This window comes from Empidonax traillii, unplaced genomic scaffold (assembly GCF_003031625.1).
Source record: "Empidonax traillii isolate 1590-97213 ecotype Southwest subspecies unplaced genomic scaffold, ASM303162v1 scaffold217:size1918799, whole genome shotgun sequence".
In the NCBI taxonomy this organism is placed as follows: Eukaryota; Metazoa; Chordata; class Aves; order Passeriformes; family Tyrannidae; genus Empidonax; species Empidonax traillii.
This window is the reverse complement of record NW_020955410.1, coordinates 327,492-349,769: the sequence shown is the minus strand read 5'-3', so window position 1 is coordinate 349,769 and position 22,278 is coordinate 327,492. Positions and strand designations below refer to the sequence as shown.

Sequence of the window (22,278 nt, the reverse complement as noted above, 5' to 3'; positions counted from 1 at the left end):
TCTGATTAAGCTCTCTATCAAGGAAGATAAGTGCCCAACACTCATCCTCCTGGAAACGTGAGAACTTGGAGCACAGTGGTGGGACACTACTCCACGGATTATTAGTTGTCTGTCAGATGCCATCGTTTGTGGAGGGGTTTGTGCAGGCAGGCAGGTGTGTAACTGTGCTTGCCCCTTGCTGCCAAATTTGGGTGGAGAAGTAGCATCTGTGTCCATCCATAATCAGTCTTCACCAGAGGACTAAACTGGGTGGCTTTATTCACTATGTCCTCCAGTTTGGTGGCAAACAAGACATGTCCACTGTCAATGAAGGGGGCAGGAACAGAGGGATACAAATGCAGGCAATAACCCACATGTGTGTTTTCCTAAAGCGTGGTTTTGAGGAGTGTGTCTGATGTGGATACTGGTGTGGGAGATCAGCAAGCTACATGAGAAAATGTTTGGAGTAGGTAACAAGGCAAGACCATCTATTTTCATCCACTTTTTCTGGCTCTGGGAGCTGCATTTGCCAGGAGCCCCAGGAGCCTCCTCAGCCCTGTGCCACACTTCGGCTGTCTCAGAGCCAAAGAGTCAGGGTAGGCAGGAAGCTCAGCAAGAAGCTCCACTGCAGTTCAGGCCAGTGGATGACAGGGGAAGTGCCACAAAAAGTGGTATTTTTTAAGGAATTATTAAATCCAAGGTGCAGTTTCAAAAACCACAATTCTGAAGTACCACTAGGTTGTACACAAAGTATGTTTTTCTCCCTCCAGACCAGGACCTCCAAAAGCACCACTGTACTGCTGTTTCAAGGCTACAAATGCATACTCAGCTTTCTCCCTTCAAACTGACCCAGTGCCATCCTACTCTCCTGCACCTGGAGTGAAAGAGCAGCACAAAGATGCTGCAGCTTGTGGCATGTGAAACACAACTTGCGAACTTCTGCTCCAGAGTGCTTTACACTGTAATCAGATCACATACCGTAGCTCTTCCTTCCACACAGAGCTCTGACTGAAGCACCAGAGCAGTACTAAGCAGGCCAGCATGCACATCACTGTGCTTAACTAAAAGCAGATTCTTTCCATTGTACCCTATAAAGAGATGATCATCACTGCACAGTACAATTTGATATTTTAACACCAAAATACATAGTCTTTGGTGCAGCTGATGTACAAATGAATATGTACAAATAAATTTCTGTCTAAGACTTACTACTGAACTAAGAGAAAAGAGTAAAGCCCTTCAAGGCAGAAAATATTTCGTTTTGTTATGCAATTCCACAGCGTGAAGGAAGATAGGGCCCTGACCCAGACTGTAAAGTTCAATTTAGCATTATGGGTCTGGTTAAAGTAGGTACTAATAATCAGACCTACTCGGCATAAAGGATTCTTATGCATCACTTGAATCCAAGCTGCTGGGATAAGCATCAGGTTGTGGAAGGCAAACTAGAATTGTTGTCAGCCCAGCAACTGCAGCCAGACCTTCTATCTGCCTTGGTATGACAAATGCACTCTAGATATTAGAGTGACTGAGATATTCTTGTAACAAAATAGCTTCATGCATCCACTTAAAAATACATAAAACGGAAAAGAAAGTGGAGTGCCTTGACCTTGGGCCAAAGCACAGACCAATACACAGAGGCAAGATGAAATATAGAAATGTAATGAGTTAAATTACCTTCCAGGCTTGTATGGAAATGCCAAACCTCTTCAAAACACAAGGTTCTCACAAATGCCATTTATTCCAATAGGATGCACAGTGCTAAATAAAATGAGTCACTATGAATGAATCAGATTGTGCTGGAACAAGGTAGGAGCTTTTTATAAATTGAAAGCATATTGGGCAATAACTAAAATGCTTAGAAACATTCAGAGCACTGGGTAAAAATGAATTTATGCCACCTTGCAAAGATATATTTTTTTGTATCTTCGTATTACCAAATAATTATTTTATGTTGGATCACTAATGGACATGAGACTAGAAACCACAAAAAGGGAATATCATTAGAAAAGCATGATATTGTTTACTTTGGGAAAAGAGAAAAGAAGTATTTCATTGCAGTTACAGCAACAACTACAGCCAAGCAGTAGCTGTGCTCATTTTGAAACTGCATTATCTTCAAATGGCAATTACGACAAATTTTTATTAGATGGTAAATGGATTGCTAGAAAATTCTCAAAACAGAAATTCAAGAAGTACCATTTTTACTCTTTTTTTTTTCTAAATTAGGCATTACAAAAAATGGAATAGGCCATTCTGCCTCACTCAAACCATTCTGATCATTTTGTTAAATAAGGGAATATTCAATTTAGTATGTGTAAAAGCTAATATTTACATTGTTCAATACACAGAGGCAGGATCACATTAAGAGAAATTGAAAGAGGAAGAGAATAAACTATTCTCAGGGTCCACTGTAGATAAAACAAATATTAATAGGCTTAAAGAGTAGTAATGTAGTCAGGTAAGATTTTAGAAGAAAATTTTTCTAATGATAGAACTAGCGAGGCACATGAAAGGATAGCACGGGGAAGTCATGTAACTACCCTCCTTGGGAAAGATTAACCCAGTTTTCACCAGTGTTTATCTATAGCTGAACTGCTCTGGGACAGATAGAACTACCTCTTCAAGTCCTTTCCAGACCTGTTTTTTAAGTTTTAAGGAAGCTATTGTTAGTGATCTTAATATCACAGGAATGGCCTTTGCCACTTGCTATTGTAAAGGATATGCCGATATCTAGAAGCAATTCCTGCCACAGAAAAATCAGGACAGACAGCAAGAGATGAAATAGGTTTCTCCTTTAAGTTAATTGCTCTCTGCTTTTATATTTTCTTCCCCATTAAATATATGAGTTTGAAAGAAACCAAATGGACAGAACATATAGAGCAGACATTGGATAAAAGCAGTGTAATGAGGCCATCAGAATGGTCCCACTCCATGCAGGGACTTGCTAACTTCTTTTCCCTGCTTCTTTGGAAAAGAAGCAGGGAAAAGGGAGTGAGCTGGAAATTCAGATGATACATTTAGATTATATAACTGACATAAAAAAATTACTCTTTCCAAGAATTTTTAATTTACATATTTTTGTTGTCGCAGTCCTTGCATTAACAAGCCAGTTGGATCTCCTACGTGGAATCACTGCCTTCAGGTTTTCTTCAGGTGAGATGGAGAGAAAATACTTCATCAGAAAAGATATTCCTTTCTTATACATTGCCATAAAGACATTCTGCTAAAGACAAGGTCCTGCAGCTGCTTGCTGCCACCGTGGCTAATGGTCCACGTAACTTGAGCAGCATTCCTGGAGCACCATGTTCACACTAAACCCTGAGCAGATGGAGCAGCTGTGTGAAGTGCAACCTTAGATTAATACTAGAGACATCATTAAGTGGGTAATTAAGAAGCTGAATCTCTCCTCTCTGTATCACTTCACCCACTTAGAACAGCTCCTCAGCCCCCTTGTCTTTGGGGTATATCTACCTTATCATTAATTCAGTCGTCTATTTTACAGGAAAAAATACTTCTGAAAATACTGTCTTGCTACACCTGTGCAATAAACTGAAAAGTGACAAACGTATTAAAAGAATTAAAAGAATAAAGAAAAAAAGACATTTTTCTGCTGTTTACCCACAATGTGTGGCACGGTCTGTATCATGTGCTGAAAGCCCTGACAATCAAAGCTCTGAAATTCTAGGAGGCCCCCCTTCCTTCCCCTGAAAGTTTGGGCTTATTCCCAAGTACTTTAAATAACTGGTTTAGCATAAGATCACAGTTAGCAAAGTTAGTTCAAGTTTTTTCAAGTTTTGTCTTATTTTTTCTCTTTGCAATACAGGCATTTAACATCCAAAATTCATCTGTAAGAGATCAAAACCATAGGTGAAACACAAGAACGAAGGATTTACCTAGTGAGTCATTAAAGTGCTTTATTTTATAAAGCCTTGCTCATGTTTGGAGTGTAATCTAAGCACTAACATACACAATAATGAGTCTTCCTTGCCCTGTCCAAATAAACAGTTTATCAACAAGAATGAGTAACAAAAATGCTACACAGACAAAAAGAATGCTTCACTATAAATGTGTAAAATGGTCTAAAAATGTACACTTGTTGGCCGCAATTAAATATGTACTCCAAGTACGTGTACCTCGTTTTCACTTGAGGGTCTCCCCATGGCCTCATACCTTCAGAGGCCACAGTGTGCTTCAGAGAATGAAACTTGGGAGAGAACACAGACAACCAGGGTGTATAGGGAGAGGACAAAAAAATAAATCAAGCCACAGTACCAACTTATTTAAATACATACAATACAAAAGTATACACATACATTACAGTGCTGCAGACATCACTAAGTCGAACGGAACAAAAAATCCCGTAGGAAAGGTTGGGGAAAGGAGAAAAAAAATTAGTACACAGCAACAGGGATAATATTGCCTTTGGCCGCTGAAGAGAGTGTAATGGGTTGCTATTGTATAGGCTCCTCTGAAGTCAACCACTACGTAAGTTATGCACAGTTGCAGGCTGAACAGCACTGACATTAGTTATGGAGAAGGCATGCTGGCACTCCTGATCCCAGTTATGAACGACGATGGGGAGGTTTGACTTCTCTTACGTTGCCTACAAAATCTAACAATTTCAATAAAGAAATTTTAAAGGCACAGCTTTAGCACAGTGTATAAGTAGATAAACCTTTAAGCATATGTAAGTTTGTCTCTTTCAAGCATGGAGTCTTTCAGGGAAAAATACAAGAGGAGAAGGAATACAATGTTGTTTAAAAATTTTAAACAAGTTAAACATGATCAGCACAGTTTCAGGCAATGTACTATACAATCAAACTTGAGTAAATGGTAGGACAGGTAGTTTTGATGCTGAAAGACAAACCTGGGAAAAATCCCTCTGAAATATCCTTTCTCATTTTATTGTAAAAGAGTCTATCACGGAGGTGAGTGAGACATTCACTTTAGTAAGTACACTACTGCACATTACCTCTTGGAAGATGACAAAGATTACTTCATTTGTACTGCAAAATAACTTTACATGTAAACTCAAAAGTCATATATTGTACACGGCTCTGAAATTCAGAAATATCCCTGCTTTCCTAATAATGTAAACAGTAAAATTCAGGGTTCATTTTTTGAGGGATAACCTATAATAAAATACCACTGTTTCAATTGTACAACATAAGCATTTAAACTTCAAATTCCCAGTAAATTACAAGTGAATGGAATTTCTATCAGTGTGCACATCTTTCAGAATGGGTGAAAGATGAAGCTACTATTGCCCAAAACTATGCGCTTCTTCAGACAAGCTTTTTTTACACTTGTAACATTATTAGTTTCTATATTGCAAGAATATAAAACAAACGAAAACTTCAGGTAACAAAGTGAATTAAGCAAAGTTTTCCCTTAACATAAGTTTACTATAGCAAAAATGTACACAGCATGTATTACATTAGCTCTTTGTAAGATAAGAGATGCCAACTCTCAGACTTCTGAGAGACTGAACTTCCTGACACAATGTACTGAAAAGAAGACACAGATGGGAGAGGGAGGGGAAAAAAAAGGAAAAAACCCAACTGCTAGGAACCAAATGGGAAAAGCCTCTGGCACCAAGGGCTATTGCAGCTGTTTTTTCAAGGAGTGCCAGTGTGCAGGGTGTAAGTGTAACATTCGCAGTTAAGATCATTATTATTGTCATCATCATCGTCATGAAGAATACTGCCATGTATCTTTTTAGTTCAAAATATAAACTGATCCACAGTTTACAATTTGATATCAATATTGTAGATTTAACATGCATTTACTCTTCCCCACCCCCACCCCACACATCTTTGCTCATTTATTCCGTTTCAGCTGGTAGCATCAGAGTATCTGTCACAGTGCACTCTGAGTAAGCTGTTCTATTTATTTAAATTATTTTAAAATTTTTTTTTTTTTGCACACACAAAAGAGTCAGAAATAGCTAGAACTATGCTGGGAATATCAGGCAGCTGTTAAAGCGAGTACTCCACCCCACTTCAGTCATCTTTGCCAGCAGATGTAAACAAAGGGGTTGCTTTCTGCAAGATGAGTGCTTCTCTGAGTTCCTTTTTTCCCCTACACTTGTAGCCACTGCTGCTGTCCCCAGGTCTCGTGTCTGTCCTATGTAACATGATAGGTTACGTCAAGATGTTGGCAATAAAGTCCAAGAATCGCTTTGAATATTGTTCAGGATTAACAGTTGAAATTTCTGCACCAGCCTACACAGAGAATAGGGAGGGGAGAGGAAAGAAGGAAGAACCAGTGTTTTATTTAATGTTTTGTCACCGAGGATATTACAATGAATTTCATGTGAAATCTCAGAACCAGACAATACAGAATACCAGAAATACAAATTGTAATGGTCCTCAAGCAGAATCTTACTGATGCCTTTTTAGGCTTCACACGAACACAGTGATACTTCGGTCCTCACCACCTTAACACCCGTCTTCCATTTCTGAAACATATTCTTTTTACTTTCCATACTTCTCTGTACTTTCATTGTACTTCAGTCTCCTATATGAATTTTACTGCAAAATTAAGCATGCTATCCACTGATTCACCAACAGATTCTGGTCTCTTGAGCAGCATATAGAGAAGCCTTCATATAGAGAAGACTGAATTACCATACCCAGATTTGGCATGTCATCATTTGTGTAACACATATTGTTATCTGAATGTTAAATAATCTGGTTTGAAGTATATAGTAACAGTTATTAACATTTTTTCAACATACATGCTTTTAAACCTGAAATAATTGAATAAGCTGTACAATTGCTATTTCAATGAAGTAATGATTTAATTCATATTTTTATTTAAGGTTTACAGAGCCTTAGCCACATTTTTATTTATATTTTCCCTGTTTGCCAAAAGGGATGAATTGCATGCATGCAATGAATGAACTTCAGTGTCAGGTGGCTAAGGATGGAGAAAGCAAAACAAACAAAATGGTTGCATGAAAGTAATGTTTTGCAGTAGGTTCTAATCACAATCAGCTTCAGTAATCATGGTTGTTATTCACAGTCTATTTCTATCCCTTATTTAAGCCAGAAGTGTGAGCTTTTAAAATCTGCTACATTCAGGGTTCAGTAATAATTACCAGATAATGTCTGCATATGGTCTGCATCAACTTTCAGCTGCCCCAAGAGCAGAGAGAGTAATGAGAGCATTGTTTTAGAGAGACAAAAAATACCTTCTACAGGCCCATGCAGGTCACATCATTCTCTACTGTAAATAAAAAGCCCTGAGCCCTTTGCTTAAAACTCCTCACAATGCCCTGACCCTTTATATACTTAGAGAAGGGATTTTAGCCTTGTGAATGAATATGTTCTTTAAAAAAGTTCATGAAATTTGAACCTTAAATCACCACAAGAGTGATAATGGTAGATATAAATAATAAATTTAGAAAACTGGGCTGCTTCACCATGATTCTTTGGTGTCTGTTGCTAAGCAGAAATTTCAGTCAAAATAAATTCAAGGCAGTCAAACAGAAGCCTTCACTGAACAGTATCTGAGTATTTAATATGTACATTTTATGTTGAATCTTGCAAAATGTACTTTTTTTTTTCCTGAAGAAGTCTTGTAGAGTGAGCCACATTATATGCTGAAGAACTTTCAACAGGCTGTGCCAAATAATGAAACGATCACTAAGGTCCTGCATCTGAAATAAGATTTACGACAGTCTTTATAGTGTGGTGAACAGCTTTGTTTGCATCTCACAAATTTAGGACAAAGTCCTAGAAAGGCATCTCACTAGAGCTCTTTATGAGTAAGAAAGCTATGCATATGGCTGACAAAGGGGTTCCACTCTTAGTATGTAATCTGTAGCAGTTACTCTTACATTTTTATTGGACATTAAACTAGAAAATAATTCTGATCTATTTCCCCTTTCCCTAGATCTACTGAACTGTCCTATATCAGGACACCAAGCAACAAAAATGCATGAATATAAATGGAGTAAGAGGAAAAAGACAACCAGATACTTACCCCATGCTTTACCGTTTTTGCAGCATGGGCAGCTTTCTTTTTTGCATCATAATGAGTAAGAATGTCAATAATGGCCATAAAGTATACTTCCTTCCTAGGTGCATCTGCAAATGGCAAACACAGGGCAGTAACAATGACTTTGGAAACATCTTAATAATCTCTAACATAGGAGACTTTAAGACTCAATCTAAGACAGGTCAATGTCAGTCAGAATCAAGAGTCAGAATCTGTGAAGACCACAGGCTCAAGGTGTCCTTAACTGAGAGTTTAACTGCATTCATATGCAATGCAAAATCCCCTAAATGAGTGTAAAATAAAACATCAGTATACAGAAATAGGAATTATTGCTCAGTTAAAGTAATGTGGTTTCATCTTCCTTTGTGTAAAAACTATGAAGTTTTATCTGAAAAGTAATGCTTCTGGGTCAACAAACAAGATCATATTTTCTTTATGAATAAAGCCTTGTATTTATTCATGCCAATGCTTATGAAAAAAACAATTAGATAACTTTCCTGTCTTGAACAGCCACAGGTAACTACTTTTATTTAGTTTCACACACTAATATCAAACCCAGTTTCAGGCTTCTTACACACTCCTTATGACAACTTTCTTGGCTGGAACACAGAAATTGGGTACAAGTGTACAAATTTTCAAAAAGCAACCAAAGAAGTGAAATATAACTTGGAATGCTGCTTTTCTCATTCTTTCTAGACTGTATTTAACAGCGTTATCTGCCAGAAAAGGAACAATTATAGATCCTGAAAGGGATGAAAAACCCATGAACTAACTGCTGAAGAACTGCTGAACCTGAATACCTAAGCATTATAAGAATCTTCTGTTTTCTGCTGTGCCAAAGAGCAAATTTCCTTTTCTGCAAAGTGAACTTCTGTTTTGCAGTTTAAATTTGCCTTCACATGGTTGTAAAGACTTCAGGATTCTGATGCAAGAATCAAACCATCTTAACACCCAAACATTTATTACTGCTTACTTTCATGGGATTTTATTCCATAAACATCAATAGCTGGATCAAATTCCCCTGGAGCCAAAGGCAGTGAGCTGTTCAGCGTGTTTCCTGGACTGTCTGGAGGGGTTCCAATGGGGTGGGTCCCATCACTTTCACCCTCCTCTTCTCCATCGTTCTCTTCACACTCTACTTCTTCCTGTTCAGCTCTTTCAACATCATGAATTCCAACCAGCAAGCTGTAGTCCATGAGTTTTAACTGAGCAAGAAACTAGAAAGTGATAATAAGCAATCTATCAGTATAATTGAAAAACGTAGGCTCCACTTACAGACAGAAGATAGACAAAGGTGCCATCAGTTGAGAAAAACAGGCACTTCTAAGAGAGAGCAAAAGAGAGGATTAATGGATAAAGCTATCAAAGAGATACTTGTTTAAGGCATAGTAACAACACACAGATAAGTTGAAACTTACACTGTAGCCCACTTTCCCAAAATCCTAGGGAAAAAGTTTTTTGCATAGTGAAGAGCAGTGTGCCTGCATGCCAATGAGTCACTCCTGTCTTGTGTTTCAATTAGAATCATCAAATACACTGGGTTGGAAGTGACCCACAAGGACCACTGAGTCCAGTTCCTGGCCCTGCACAGGACCACCCCAAGAGTCACACCATGTGTCCGAGAGCGTTGTTCAAATGCTTCTTGAACTCTGTCAGGCTTAGAACTGTGACCACTTCCCTGGGGAGTCTGTTCCAATGCCCAACCACCCTCTAGGATACTTGGATATAATATCCAAAACAAACATCCCCTGACACAACTTCAGGCCATTCCCTCCAGTTCTGTCACTAGTCACCACAGACAAAAGATCAGTGCCTGCCCCTCCACTTCCCATCATGAGGAAGGTGTAACTGCAATGAGGTCTCCCCTCTGTCTCCTCCAGGCTGAACAGACCAAGTGACCTCAGCTGCTCCTAGTATGGCTTCCCCTCTAGACCCTTCACCATCTTTGTAGCCCTTTGGATGCTTCCTAACAGTGTTTTACCTTTCTTGTTTTGTAGTGCCCAAAACTGCACGCAGAACTCAATTTCCAGACCAGCCTCTATGCTATCAGGCGTACAGTGTGCTTTGACCTGGGGCTGAATCTGACTCCTTACTCCCTTTTAAACCTCATTAAAGAATCACAAAAAAGTGTTCAAATATTCTTGCATGGAAAGCCATGAAGTTTTACACCACGAAGACATGAAATGATGTTGTATAAACTTGTGGAGTCCATGCTTATGATATACAGAGAAAGTGGCTGAAAATAAAAATTATTTCAGTTTTTATAAATGATTATAAAAAGGAAGCTAGAGCCGACCAGAGAAGAAGGAATTTAAGCCAGGTTTTGGAACAGTCACAGTGATGGTGATGAAAGAGATGAGTATAAATTACCAGGTAATGACAAACTAAAGTTTGTCGAAATCCTGATTCTGAGAAAAAGAGACAACCTAGAGATAACAAAGTAACTCTAAATTCAAGTACTAGCAGAAACATTGTGAGATTGAGTTTTTAAGAAGGAAGAAGAAACTGGTTTTTAATGGTTTCAATGTAATAAAGCAAAAGACTTTTCATAAGACTAGAAGAGATCTAAGTTTGAAGAGATGATGTAAAACAATATGCAACATGAATGGATGAGACTGGAGGCAATGGTGTGGAAGAACTCCAGGCATATCACTAGGCACTTGGTAAATAGAGGAAAAAATTCTACCAATAACCATACAGAACAGCACAAAAAACCAGACTCTTTTGGGAAAAAGGAGTGAACTGCAAATTAGAAGAGAATGGCTCTTGTAAAATAGTCTGCTACTGCTAACAGCAAAAAGACTTAGGGAGATCAGCACAAGGAAAAGATAATCTGATTTAAATGGGAAAAAATACGTGCCTTTTCTTAGGACACCTGAGATACCACACAGGAGGTGGGAAAATAGACAAGGGGACATCAAAACAGCAGCAAAAGGTATTTGTGTTTGAACACGAGAAGGGGACATTATGACTTGATTATGAGAGAAATAGAGAAGCAATATACAGAGAAATGTAGAAACAAAACTTAATGACAAACAAAACCAGATATAAAGTAATACAGCTCAGAATACGACTCCACAGTATGTTTAACTATAAATACTATGTGATAAGATAATCATATACTAAGTGTTGTGCATTTCTTCTCATTGTAGTGAAATGTGTTTACACATTGGGTACAAAGTGTATATAACAGTGTGTACATCTAACAAGGGCAGAAGAATCAATAAAAGAAAAACAAGGTTAAAGAACAGCTTGCCATTGTTAAAATCAGGAGCCACTTCACACTAGTGGTTTACATGGATATTAAACAATTCTCTGTATAAATTTAAACCCATAAAAAACAGCCCCTCAAGACATGACCTGGAATCTGCCATTATATTCCCAATCTAGTAAATGGTATAGAAGATAACACACACAATCCAGTTCCTGGGGTAAGAAAGTATCTTCCACATTCCTTGCACACTCTTAAGATATTACCTGCAATCTACTTACTGTAAAAGCATTAGTCAGCAACAGCAGGTCATGTTAAAAGAGCGAGAATTTTAACCCAAATAAACTTATCTCTGGAGTTGTAACATCCGTAGAGCAGTTTTCCAGCAAAATATTTTAAATACAAATTAAAGACACATTGATATTCACAAAAGATTTCTATTTTCATCACCATCACCACCATAAATTTCTCAGTTACTATGTCGGAAAGTTAGACTTACTCAAAAGAAAATCATTGGATAGATTCTGAAGTAACAGTATTTTGTTTTGTGCAGCTAATGAGATACATATCTGAAGAACCAGACAAATCAATTCACAGAGCCATTTTGACAGAAATAGCTGAAAGTCTTATTAACTCACAAACATACTTTACTATCAAGTCTCTTCCCAGTCTGTGCCTTTTCCTTGAAAACAAATTTTAGGCTTTGAGTATAAAGCCGTAAAACTTCTGTTTAGTACAAAAATACACAAAATATTTTCAGCTATGCAAACTAAAGGCAACTTGGGTGAACAAGTTAGTCTGATGTTTATTTTTCTTTTATTAGCTGAAGTAAATCAGTTATATTAAATTCATAATAACAGTAACACTTTTCTATTAAGTATTTACTACATTCAGCCAATTATAAATTTGTATGAAAGATAAATCACTACATTATGATAATGAGTCCAACTGCTGTACAAAGATTACTGAAGCACTGTACTGTTGTGATACTAAGAATGATTTAAAACTGGATTTCTAATATGAAATAGGACACGCATGGCTGTGAGTGAGGGAGACGCCCCTCCTCTGTTGTGGACAATGGTCTGTGTATGGCCTCAGCTCCGGAGCACCTCCACCTGTAAAATACAGCTAACAACACTCACCTCTCTCGGGAGCATTTGGAAGTATTAGGCTTGTAAAGCGCTTAAGTACTAAGCAGTACCATCATTTTAACATCACATCATCAAGGCAGGAACAATGTATGGCAATCAGCTATGGCAGCAAGGCATTTATGACATCAGCAAAAGCAGTGATCAATTCCTGAAAGTTTAAATTGCGTTTCATTTAAAACAGTTATGTTTACAGTCTTATAAACAAGAGTTTTCATTAATGAATTACAGGTATGATTTCCCGGGATATCTGTAATTTGCCACACATTTTAATCACATTGAAGTGAACATTCTTACCTCGACATCCTTTTTGAGTTTCTCAAGGAACATCTTTTTGTCATTCTCATCAATATGAATCTTTTGGCCATCGTTAATAAAATCATTGTCTTTGAACGTCGGCAGCTCTTTGGCCTAAAATAAACCAAAACTCCTGTAAGAGTGGGGTTGCAAAGAGGAGTGTAGTGAAGCTGTTGGCCCAGAGCAGCCCCGCTGCTGGCAGCAGCACCTCCGGAGATCCCCTGTGCCCAGAAGGGCACCACCGAGCCGCCTCTTCTCCATGGCACGCAGCTCTCCACAACTGTACCCGTGGAGCTCTTTCCGTAGTTTATCCCTCCTAAAATGGCCTAGAATGTATATGTTTGCTGGGCATGCAGCAAATGTAAACAGGATTTGTGTGAGCCTCTTCCAAGACGTTGTTTGTCAAAGTGACTGACACTAAGTGAAGTCGAAACACAGTCCATATGTTATAACACAGGGCTTGCATCAGATCTTAGAGGAAGCCAAACTGGATTGCATTTTACATAGCTACTGTGAATGTTTACAAGTGCCTAATACAAAATAATTATAAAAAAGCATCAAATGAACATGAATTACAAAATTCTGCTTAGAATTGGCAAATGCCAGAGAAGACTACTGCCTCTTAAATATGTAATTAAATATTCCTGATGTTGGAGCATTAGATGATTATCTTCAACTCTCTCATGAAGAGATTTGCAACAATGTTAAGGAAAGACGAGAGAGTAACCACTGGATTCAGTACTAAGACACTCCAAATGGCCTCTGTTTTTAAAGGGCAGCAACTTGAAGTTTACTCAAAAAAACCAGCAAGCCAACAAACAAAAGAGCAGTTCCTTCAGGGTATTTGGTCAAGCAAACTAGAAGTAATAGTAGCTCCTGCAATCAAAAGCCTTTAAAAAATAAGCCCATTAAGAGCAATGAACAGCCTTTCTTCCTTCCCCCAACCTTTAATCAACAGTAGGGAAGAACAGGTTTTCTTTACAAAGAAAATGTTGCAGAACGACGAATGCTGCAATTATCAATGGCCATGAACTAATGAATACTCTGAATAAAATAATTTCCCCTTAATCCCGAATTCCTTCTGCTAGGGATAAAAGGCAGCTCACATCAGCCTACTGGAATGTCCTCTGTGAGTTTAACTAGTCAGAATTGCTTCTAATCTTTCTGAAGATGGCATTTCTCATGAAGTTTATTTTCTTCCTATGACACAGTAAGGAAAAGAATCTGAGAGGTTCTTTTCTCTGCTCCAAAATGTACATATTGGAAAACACAGCATTAAAATGTGAGCAACACAGCAGACTCTGAAATGCCCTTTTAGATCTTCACAATGGCCAAAAGTTCCTTTTGTTGTGGGGCTGTGCACTGAGGTGGCAAAAATACTCAGTTGCCCAATTGTCCAAATTTATTTTTTGGACCTGGAACTTGTGAATTGCTTGAGATTCCACAATGCTGCTTTGGTTTAGAAAAGTGATCCTTTCCATCCAATAACTGCTCAAAACCACATAAACAATTAGTAACATTTTAACAGTTACGAATCCATAATTAAATTGCATCCTGACACTTATGAACTCTGTAGAAAAATAAGATTCTAGTCTGGCTGCTCTGAATTATTACTGTGTTGCATCTAAAACAGTCTGATATATTAAAAAACCCTTTAACAGACATCCTCTATTTAAATTTATAATAAAAGGAAAAAAACCCACCCAAGCAGCTGAGATGGAGCTATAACCATTTACCCATCCCAGACTCCACTTCCGTGGAGGAGTCATCCTGGAGCACTTGCCTGGTTTACTTAAGAATGATGTTGGACACTTTTTGAAGCTCTCAGTTTACTGCAGAGTAGGGGAAACATCAGATAAGCATTCCAGGCTAACAGCTGTAGAGATTATCAAACACAATCACACATACTGTCCCATGGACAAGAGTTAATTCTGCAGAGGCGGGACTGTGGATCCAAGGATGTTGCCAACACTGGACGATGGAATCCAGTGCGTGGGATGCTTAAGAATGGAGGAGATTTGGATGAATTAAGATGAAACAATAATGAAAAGAATGCAGGAAACCAAGCTCCCTTCGTTTCTAGCCCAAAGTCACAAAAACAAAAAAAACCCAGATTATTTTTCCACCTAGTATGTCCAAGTTATTTATTAAATTAGGCAGAGGTTAAAGCGAAACAAACTCATTAAAACTGAAAAAAACCCACCCCTACTAATGCTGTTTAAAGCTGGGGATGAGCAGAGAGGAAGGATGTGCTTGTGGTTAAGATGCTGAGATGCATGTTCGTCTCTAGGCTCTGCCAGACTTCCCGCAGAGCACAGCATCAGCCAGTCAGACCGGCGGGCGGCATGAGAGGGAACCGGCTCTGCCACTGAACAGTCCTGCTGCTGATAAAAATAAACTTGAATCACAAGCGATGCCTTTTTGGAAGACGGTAGAGCTGGTAAGCCCGTTGTGCGGGTGCCATACTCCACTTTAACCTTGTCCCTTATCTATTTTTAATAAAAGTGAGCTAGCAAAGCTGACACTGCTGCATTTCCTGCCTGCCATCACAAGACCCAAGGGGTACTCCCAAGGACGCTCAGGGCAGTGAGTCAGCTCTCCCAAAAAGCCAGATTTTTCACTGCCTGTGTGCAGGCTTCCCACTCCTTGATAATCCCCCCAAGGATATTTATCTGAGGTCATTTTTCTTCACCCAAATGCCCATGCCTGTGAAGACTTGGCAAGTGTAGAACCACGTAGTTAAAAACCAGTTCTGAAGTATGTAAAGAAAAAGGGAAAAGCAAAAGCAGTGGGTCTCATGTAAGAAACTGAAGCTAAAAAGCTATGTGCCAGTGGTTGTCCTCGCCACATTATTTGCATGATACCTCCCTGCCTATACTCCTCCCTCTTTCTAGGTGTTATTAGACAAAGATTTTTTTTTCTGTGTGTGTTAGGCAATATTATTCTCCCTAGTTATTTAAAGCTGAATAGTTCTAGGATACTGTTGTGTTGGATACCAGGCACTGTTGCAGTCTTACATATTACTAATGACAGCCAATACTAGTAGTGATTACAGTAGTACTTTAACTGAAATTCCTGTATTCAAATTGATTTGTGAATTTAAGAATTAAGACCTATGAAATATGCAACTAGGAGGGGCTCTTATAGCTATGCAAAATTAATAATATACGTGTTCATGTTGAAAAATCCTACGTTCATTTTCTTCTTATGCACTGAAATAAATAAACACAAATAGAATCACATTGTGGCAGTTTAAAACACTATCTGAATGAAGAAAATGAGACTTTTCTTTAATGAAGTAATTGATATGGTTAATTTTTTATGAAGTCTCAAATATTCCAATGAAGCAAAATCCTTGTTGGAAAAAGATTCTCCTAGAATGTAATTCATTATAATGAACATATTACTGTCATTAAATAACTAAATATTTTAAGAGCTGCACAGGAGATGAACATTTAACTACTTCCAATAAATTAATAATAGATTTTCTTTCTGAACCACCTCCATTGTTTTTAATCCCCTACTCAAAGATGCAAGAAAGGCACAACAGGTTTACAGATATGAAATATTTATTTATAAAAAACCCCATGTTATTTGCACACTTCAGGTTTGCATTCCAAAGTTTGCCACGGTCACAGAGAATTTTAATGGCATGAAGGTTTCACTGCCTTTCAAAAGGCTGAAGATCAACAGAGATTTCTTAATAACTAGGATGACAGAATGTGTAAAGCCTTATTCAAAATCTAAAATTACAGTGTAAGAGCCCACTGATATTGTTTTGGGTTAAAAAAACAACCTTGGAATGTAGGTACCAGGTGAAGTTTTATTTCTATATCAACATGGAAATAGTTTTTGTATATTTCTTAACACATCTCAATTCAGCATCCTATCCTAATGTGTTGCAATGAATATTAGCAATTATTTTTCCCCAAAAGGATTTTTTGTGCATCATGACATCAAAAATAACAGTCATAGCTAACACTAATCTTGACATTTTGGAAGCAGTTTACTAAAACAGCTGTAGGTCCATAAGTTTCAGTATCAGTTTTGGACTGAAAAAGGAAAAAGACTAATTGTCTTTACAACCTGGCAGAATTTCTCACCTAACAAAGGCAAAGATTAGCTTGTAGGAGAAATGTGGCATAGCAGACTTATTTTTTGTTTGGAACTAGACACCAGTCATATTATTCACACAGCTAATCATGGAAAAATTTGGCTTACAATTTATGACTTTTGAAAGTGATATAAAACATCTGCCAAGAGTAAAGGTCCACACCCTGGGCTTCTTTAACAGCAAATGTCCACATACATCTTTATTTTTTTTAAATATTAGGTTCACCAGCATATATGAAAGACAGTATTTGGGGAAAAAAAGAGGAGATAATATTAAATATAGTTTGCAGTAATTTGGAACAGGTGGTTTTGAACTGAATCAAAAGTCTGGAGTCACTAGATCTACAACATGGAAGAATAACTTCCCTTGGAAGGCTGAATACTGCAGCATCTTCTCTCCAGTATTTCTGTGAGCTGGGTTCAAACTTGTCTTGTACAGTTTGCCTTGCCCTAGACCGGAGTTTCTAAACAAACAAGGGTCTGCAGCTCCACAGTGACATCACAGGCCTGTAAAAGGCAATGGAAATAGAGCTGTAACCCCAGAGTGGGGCTTGAGGAGGAACACTGGAGTGACTTAAGCCGTGTAACTGTGTAATCAAGCATTTTTGTAGGACAAAAAATTGTGCTGGATGCTGTAAGATGGGTTAGATATTCAAGCATGCACCAAAAAAGAAACTATCTGTCTTTAAATGCTCAGGGAAATGCACCCAGAATTATTCCTAGCATTAATGTCTTCCTGCTGCCAAATGAACATGGAACATAGAAAATGAAACACAAAATTTCCCTTTTATTGCCTTTTTTTTTTTTTTAGCATGTGGAAAACAGACTTTTAAAGAAACAAAAAACCAAAAAACACAGGCAAACTAGTGATTTGTTTCAAAAAACAATAATGGGGTTGATGCCATGTGAAGGCTAAATGCTGCAGTAGGAATTGGAACTCTGAATATTTGTATCTTTGTGGTGTGATGTTTTAAAAGTTATAGTCTCTGTATGTTGTAACCTTGAGATTCATTTCACAGAGAAACCTAAGACACTTCACAAGTCCATTGTGTAAGATCAGCACATGAAGCAAACTGAAATCACTAAGAGAAATAAGTAAAGCCATGCTGTTCTGAAATCAGCAATTTAAAAATAGCAGGAAACAATAGCTCAGACTTTGGAATGATTCACCTTGAATAAAGTTTTACATAATGACACCAAAAAACAATTAAACAAAAAAACACCAAAAAAACCAAACCTGAGTCAAAACTGATTGATCTTGTTGCTATGCTCCTATATTAAACCCCTTCTTCCTTTGGTTATACTTTGCTCTCAGAAATCAGTTAATTACTGTATGTTGTAATATATAAAACACAAAGCTAATATCTAGTGGCATCTTTCAATCTAATTATCACAGCTATGTATTTTGCATACAGTTTAACTAAGATGTAATGTAACTGTCAACTACGGCAATCTTTTTCCAAAAATAACCTCGAATATAAAATCCTTTGTTCAATTGTATTTACTATAATTTTTCTTCATTTATGCTGATTTATGAAACAACCCATACCACAGAGGTGGCTATGCAACCAGTTTTAGATTAATTTAAAAACATGTAATAATCTCTGAAATTGCTCAAGAAAGATGAAATATGGTGGGCATCAGTTCAGTTAGGTTTTATTTTTCTTCTTCAAATTTCCTTCTGAGCTGCTCACTCACAAGCAACATGTATAAGTTCTTTTATCAGTACAAGGAGACTCAGCTGTTACTGCTAATTTGATGTTCTACTGCAAATATGGCATAATTGTGAGCAGGCAGACCACCAGGGGAGTTCTGCATTATCCTCATTTCACTTAAGAGGGCAAAATTGTCCAAGGAATGAATAGAAAATGCCCACTATTAAAATAATAAAAATAAAAAGAGAACTAAAGCCTAAAAAATAAAAAGGAGCAGCTGTCAGAATTTGACAACTGTTGAAACATACTATTCTTTTAAAATTCAAGACAACTGTGCTGTAAGTGCATGTTATGATACAAGTTGCCAAGAAAGCAATGCCTTATTTATTATTAAAAATATCATTTAGAACACAAATGAAAGGAATTGCATGTTAAGGTGAAATCTAAGGGATGGAGCTTGTCTCTGCACTGACTATCATGAGATATTGAAATGTCAGCTTCAGAGCTTCTCATAAATATGGTAGGATATTAAACAGCTAATGACGGTCAAACAGGAAGTAAACTGAAAAAAGGATGGAAAAGTACCATTCTTAAAAGTTAATCCAGACACCTTTTCATCCTAAAAACTGATTTAAAGGAATGTTTGAATACTAGTACATATTTTACACTACCAAACTACAAACATACCTTGCCCCCCAACTTCTAATATTATAGTCCACTAAATCTTTCTGCGTAATTATCTCTTCTTTATTAACTCAGTAAATAATAACTAGCTGTTTGATAGGAAAAAGATTCAAGAGCATCATAATTTTTGCCAAATTTGCCTTTAAAAAGTAATTTATCTAAAATTTACAGTCAGTATTGAAATGTAACTGAAAGACTTGCTCTTCTGTTTTCTGACTTCTCCAGCTTTAATAGAAATAAACATTATTCTTGATATTCTGGAAACCATTTGATTACTTCAATATTGGGATTTGAAATTCAATATGAATTACTTAAAAGCCTGTTTAAAACCTAGAGCATTGCTGGAAATCTTAGCCATACATTTTAGCACCAAAAGCTTCCTGTCTTATTACTGTTTCTGAGATGTGAATAGCAACAGACACCTTCATAATAAGTAATTAAATAATGCTGCCATTAATTGAAATTATATTAATGTCATTTCCGAATAATATTAATACATTGATGATTTAACTTGCCTCTGGCTAAAAATTAGCTAATAAGTTACTACACTAGCTAATGTTCTCAGATTGTCTGGTTTTGTTTAATCACTCAGGACAATTTCTTCAACGATATGAGACACCAAAATATCTTCAAAGAATTTGCTAAAATGCCTTCCCCCCCCCCCCTTTTCAAGCCAAAATTTTCCAGTTGTTTTAAAATCTTTAAGACTGATTTGAGATTCCCAGAGATGACAACAAACAAAAAGTCTGAAATAGTGACATCTACTTAAGAGAAAACTGAAGTGATAAATACATGGTACAGGGCTTCACTTGCCAGTTATGAGTAATGGACCATTTACTTATTTAGGTCAACACAGTCTTCAAGGACCTGGAATCAGTGATACACATGCAGAGATACATCTCATGACAGCAGCCCTTTAGAACTGCTCAGAGTTTCAAAACACCTTGTCTATTTGTAGGGATATACAACACCTTTTCTTATTTAAGCTTAAAAACTGCCTTGGAAACATTTGAGTAGCTTAAGTGAGTAAACCATGGCAGTGCTCATGCCCATTGCAGATCCAGATCATAATGACAATGAATGTCCTGAACATCTGCAATCCACAGGTGCAGCGTATTCTTCTCACCCTTTCAAATCAATCACCAGACTCCAAAACTTTACAAAAGCCAAGTAATAAGGAAAATAATATTTTTCCCATGCTTAAATCCCTAAGAATATTTCTTAAAGTGCAAAATGTTGTTCCCTCAATGAACTTAGAAGTTTACCCAATAATTCCCTTTCTTAGAAACATTTATTCTGAGTGTGAGCTTGTGGCTTCCCTGCTGCAGTGCACTGGCATTGGAGGAGCTGAGAGCTGTTCTGAAAGCCTCAGATCGTCTGCTTGCAACATCAATAAGCTTTGTGCAGTTCCACCTCCGAGAAATCAAACTATTAAAATAGCAATATAAGAACTATTTCTTTTACAGAAGTATTCAGAATCAAAGAGGAAGTTCTAGATGCGAAGTTGATAGGAATTTTTGTTATTTGCCTTACTGAAGTTATGACTTCAAATTCAATTTAGAGAATAATTGTTGTATACGGTTATACAAAACTACGCAATTTAGTTTCAACTTAGCTATAAGCAAGTTCAGTAGTAATTTTGCCATGAACTTCCACAGGAACAAAATAAAGGCACTGTTTCTTTGAGGTCCTCACTTGATGTATTAACTGCAGCATGTGTGTACTATTACTAATCTATTTATTATTATGAGGTCTATTCCTAAAACTACTCAAAACTACTCTAATAAATATCTGCATAGCATCAGCTCCTGTACAGCTGAATATGCAAAATATCGCTCAATTTTACATTATTACTATTCCAAGCATTAACGTTGCAACCTGAAGTAGTCCCACCCAAATAATTTGCCCTCCTCATTTCTGTCAGACTATTTCAGCACTACCAGCTGAGGTTTTCAAAGACATAAGGTACTGTTTGTAAGACAATGAAGGGTTAATCCCTCTGCTTTAAAAACACTAGAGTTGCACTACTAAACAAGAACAAAAACAGATGACAAGAAAAGAACAGAGGCTATTCAGGACGTGCTCTTGAGGGCCCTGTACAGCAAAAGAGAGCTTATCCTGACAATCCTAACTGCAGCTGGCATCTGGGACGTGGTAGTTGCCTAATGCTGGACAAAGAATTGTAACTGTTCGGTCATGCCTTGGGACAAAATGGAAAACTCTGCACAGAGTTTTCCATGCAGCCAGAACTGTAAGGCTGACAGCTACTGCTCTGTCCCTTACTCCTTAGTGGAGTTGTGTGATCTGTAGAAGACTGAGAGAGGCAGGTATGATACAAATAATGCTCAGGAGGAAAAAAAAAAAAAAAGATCTGAATGGAATTTGGGGACAATATAAAATTAAGTATCTTAGATGAACTGTTCAATGATCTTATGCTAATTCAGAAGGAATGTGCTTGGAAAAATTAGGAAAACAAGGGTCATGGGTTCACAAAATTACAGAATACTCTGAGTTGGAAGGGATCCACAAGGATCATCAAGTCCAACTCATAAGTGAATGGCCCCTATGGGAATTAAACCCACAACCTTGGCATTATTAGCACTGTGCTCTACCCAACGGGGCTAATCTCAGGGTCATTATACTTCACCCAAATTGGAAATCTAAGAAGTCTGAGATGATGGAGACTATGTTCCACTTTCAATTATCTGCAGAATCTTTAGACAAGCCTCCCCTAAAGTGCCATCAAGTTATTTCAGTAAAAGCTCAAAGAAAAACTGATTTTGAGAATATTAAATTTCTCAAATGAACTGAAGTTGAAGGTGCAGAAAAAGAAATGATCCATTTCCTTTTAGAGGAAAGCTTCAGCCCAGAATTTGAGGATGACTGTCTCTCATTATGACTACATGTACATCTAAGCCTGTCAGTCACTTGCTCATTTCTATGAGCTTTACATACCCAGAGGTGCTCACAATTCAAAGTTTGGTTCATCTTTGCATTCACCTTAGAAGTGGTGCCACGTCACAACATTCCATTAACTGACATGGGATTTCCATAAATATCAATATTAAAAGAGCAAGAGAAGGAAGATGAAGAAGCAGGAGGAAAGAGAACAAAGTCCTGATGTTTTCCTACCACAGGGCAGGCCCTGAAGAAACTAAGAGAAGAGAAAAAAGGAAAAGGAGGAGGT

General features: G+C 37.4%; 1 protein-coding gene across 4 annotated transcripts in view; it reads right to left on the bottom strand.

Annotated features, from left to right (window-relative positions):
* Nucleotides 1-3,867: 3,867 nt before the first annotated feature.
* The window catches only part of PIP4K2A (phosphatidylinositol-5-phosphate 4-kinase type 2 alpha), a 102,870-nt gene continuing 84,459 nt past the window's right edge, over nucleotides 3,868-22,278 (bottom strand). For all 4 annotated transcript variants that reach the window (XM_027887608.1, XM_027887609.1, XM_027887610.1 and 1 more), the window contains 4 exons: nucleotides 12,640-12,753; nucleotides 8,957-9,200; nucleotides 7,969-8,072; nucleotides 3,868-6,203 (listed from right to left, as the gene is read on the bottom strand). In XM_027887608.1, the coding sequence (XP_027743409.1) occupies nucleotides 6,123-6,203; nucleotides 7,969-8,072; nucleotides 8,957-9,200; nucleotides 12,640-12,753 (543 nt within the window). In that variant the 3' untranslated portion in view covers nucleotides 3,868-6,122. The remainder of the gene's footprint in view (nucleotides 6,204-7,968; nucleotides 8,073-8,956; nucleotides 9,201-12,639; nucleotides 12,754-22,278) is intronic.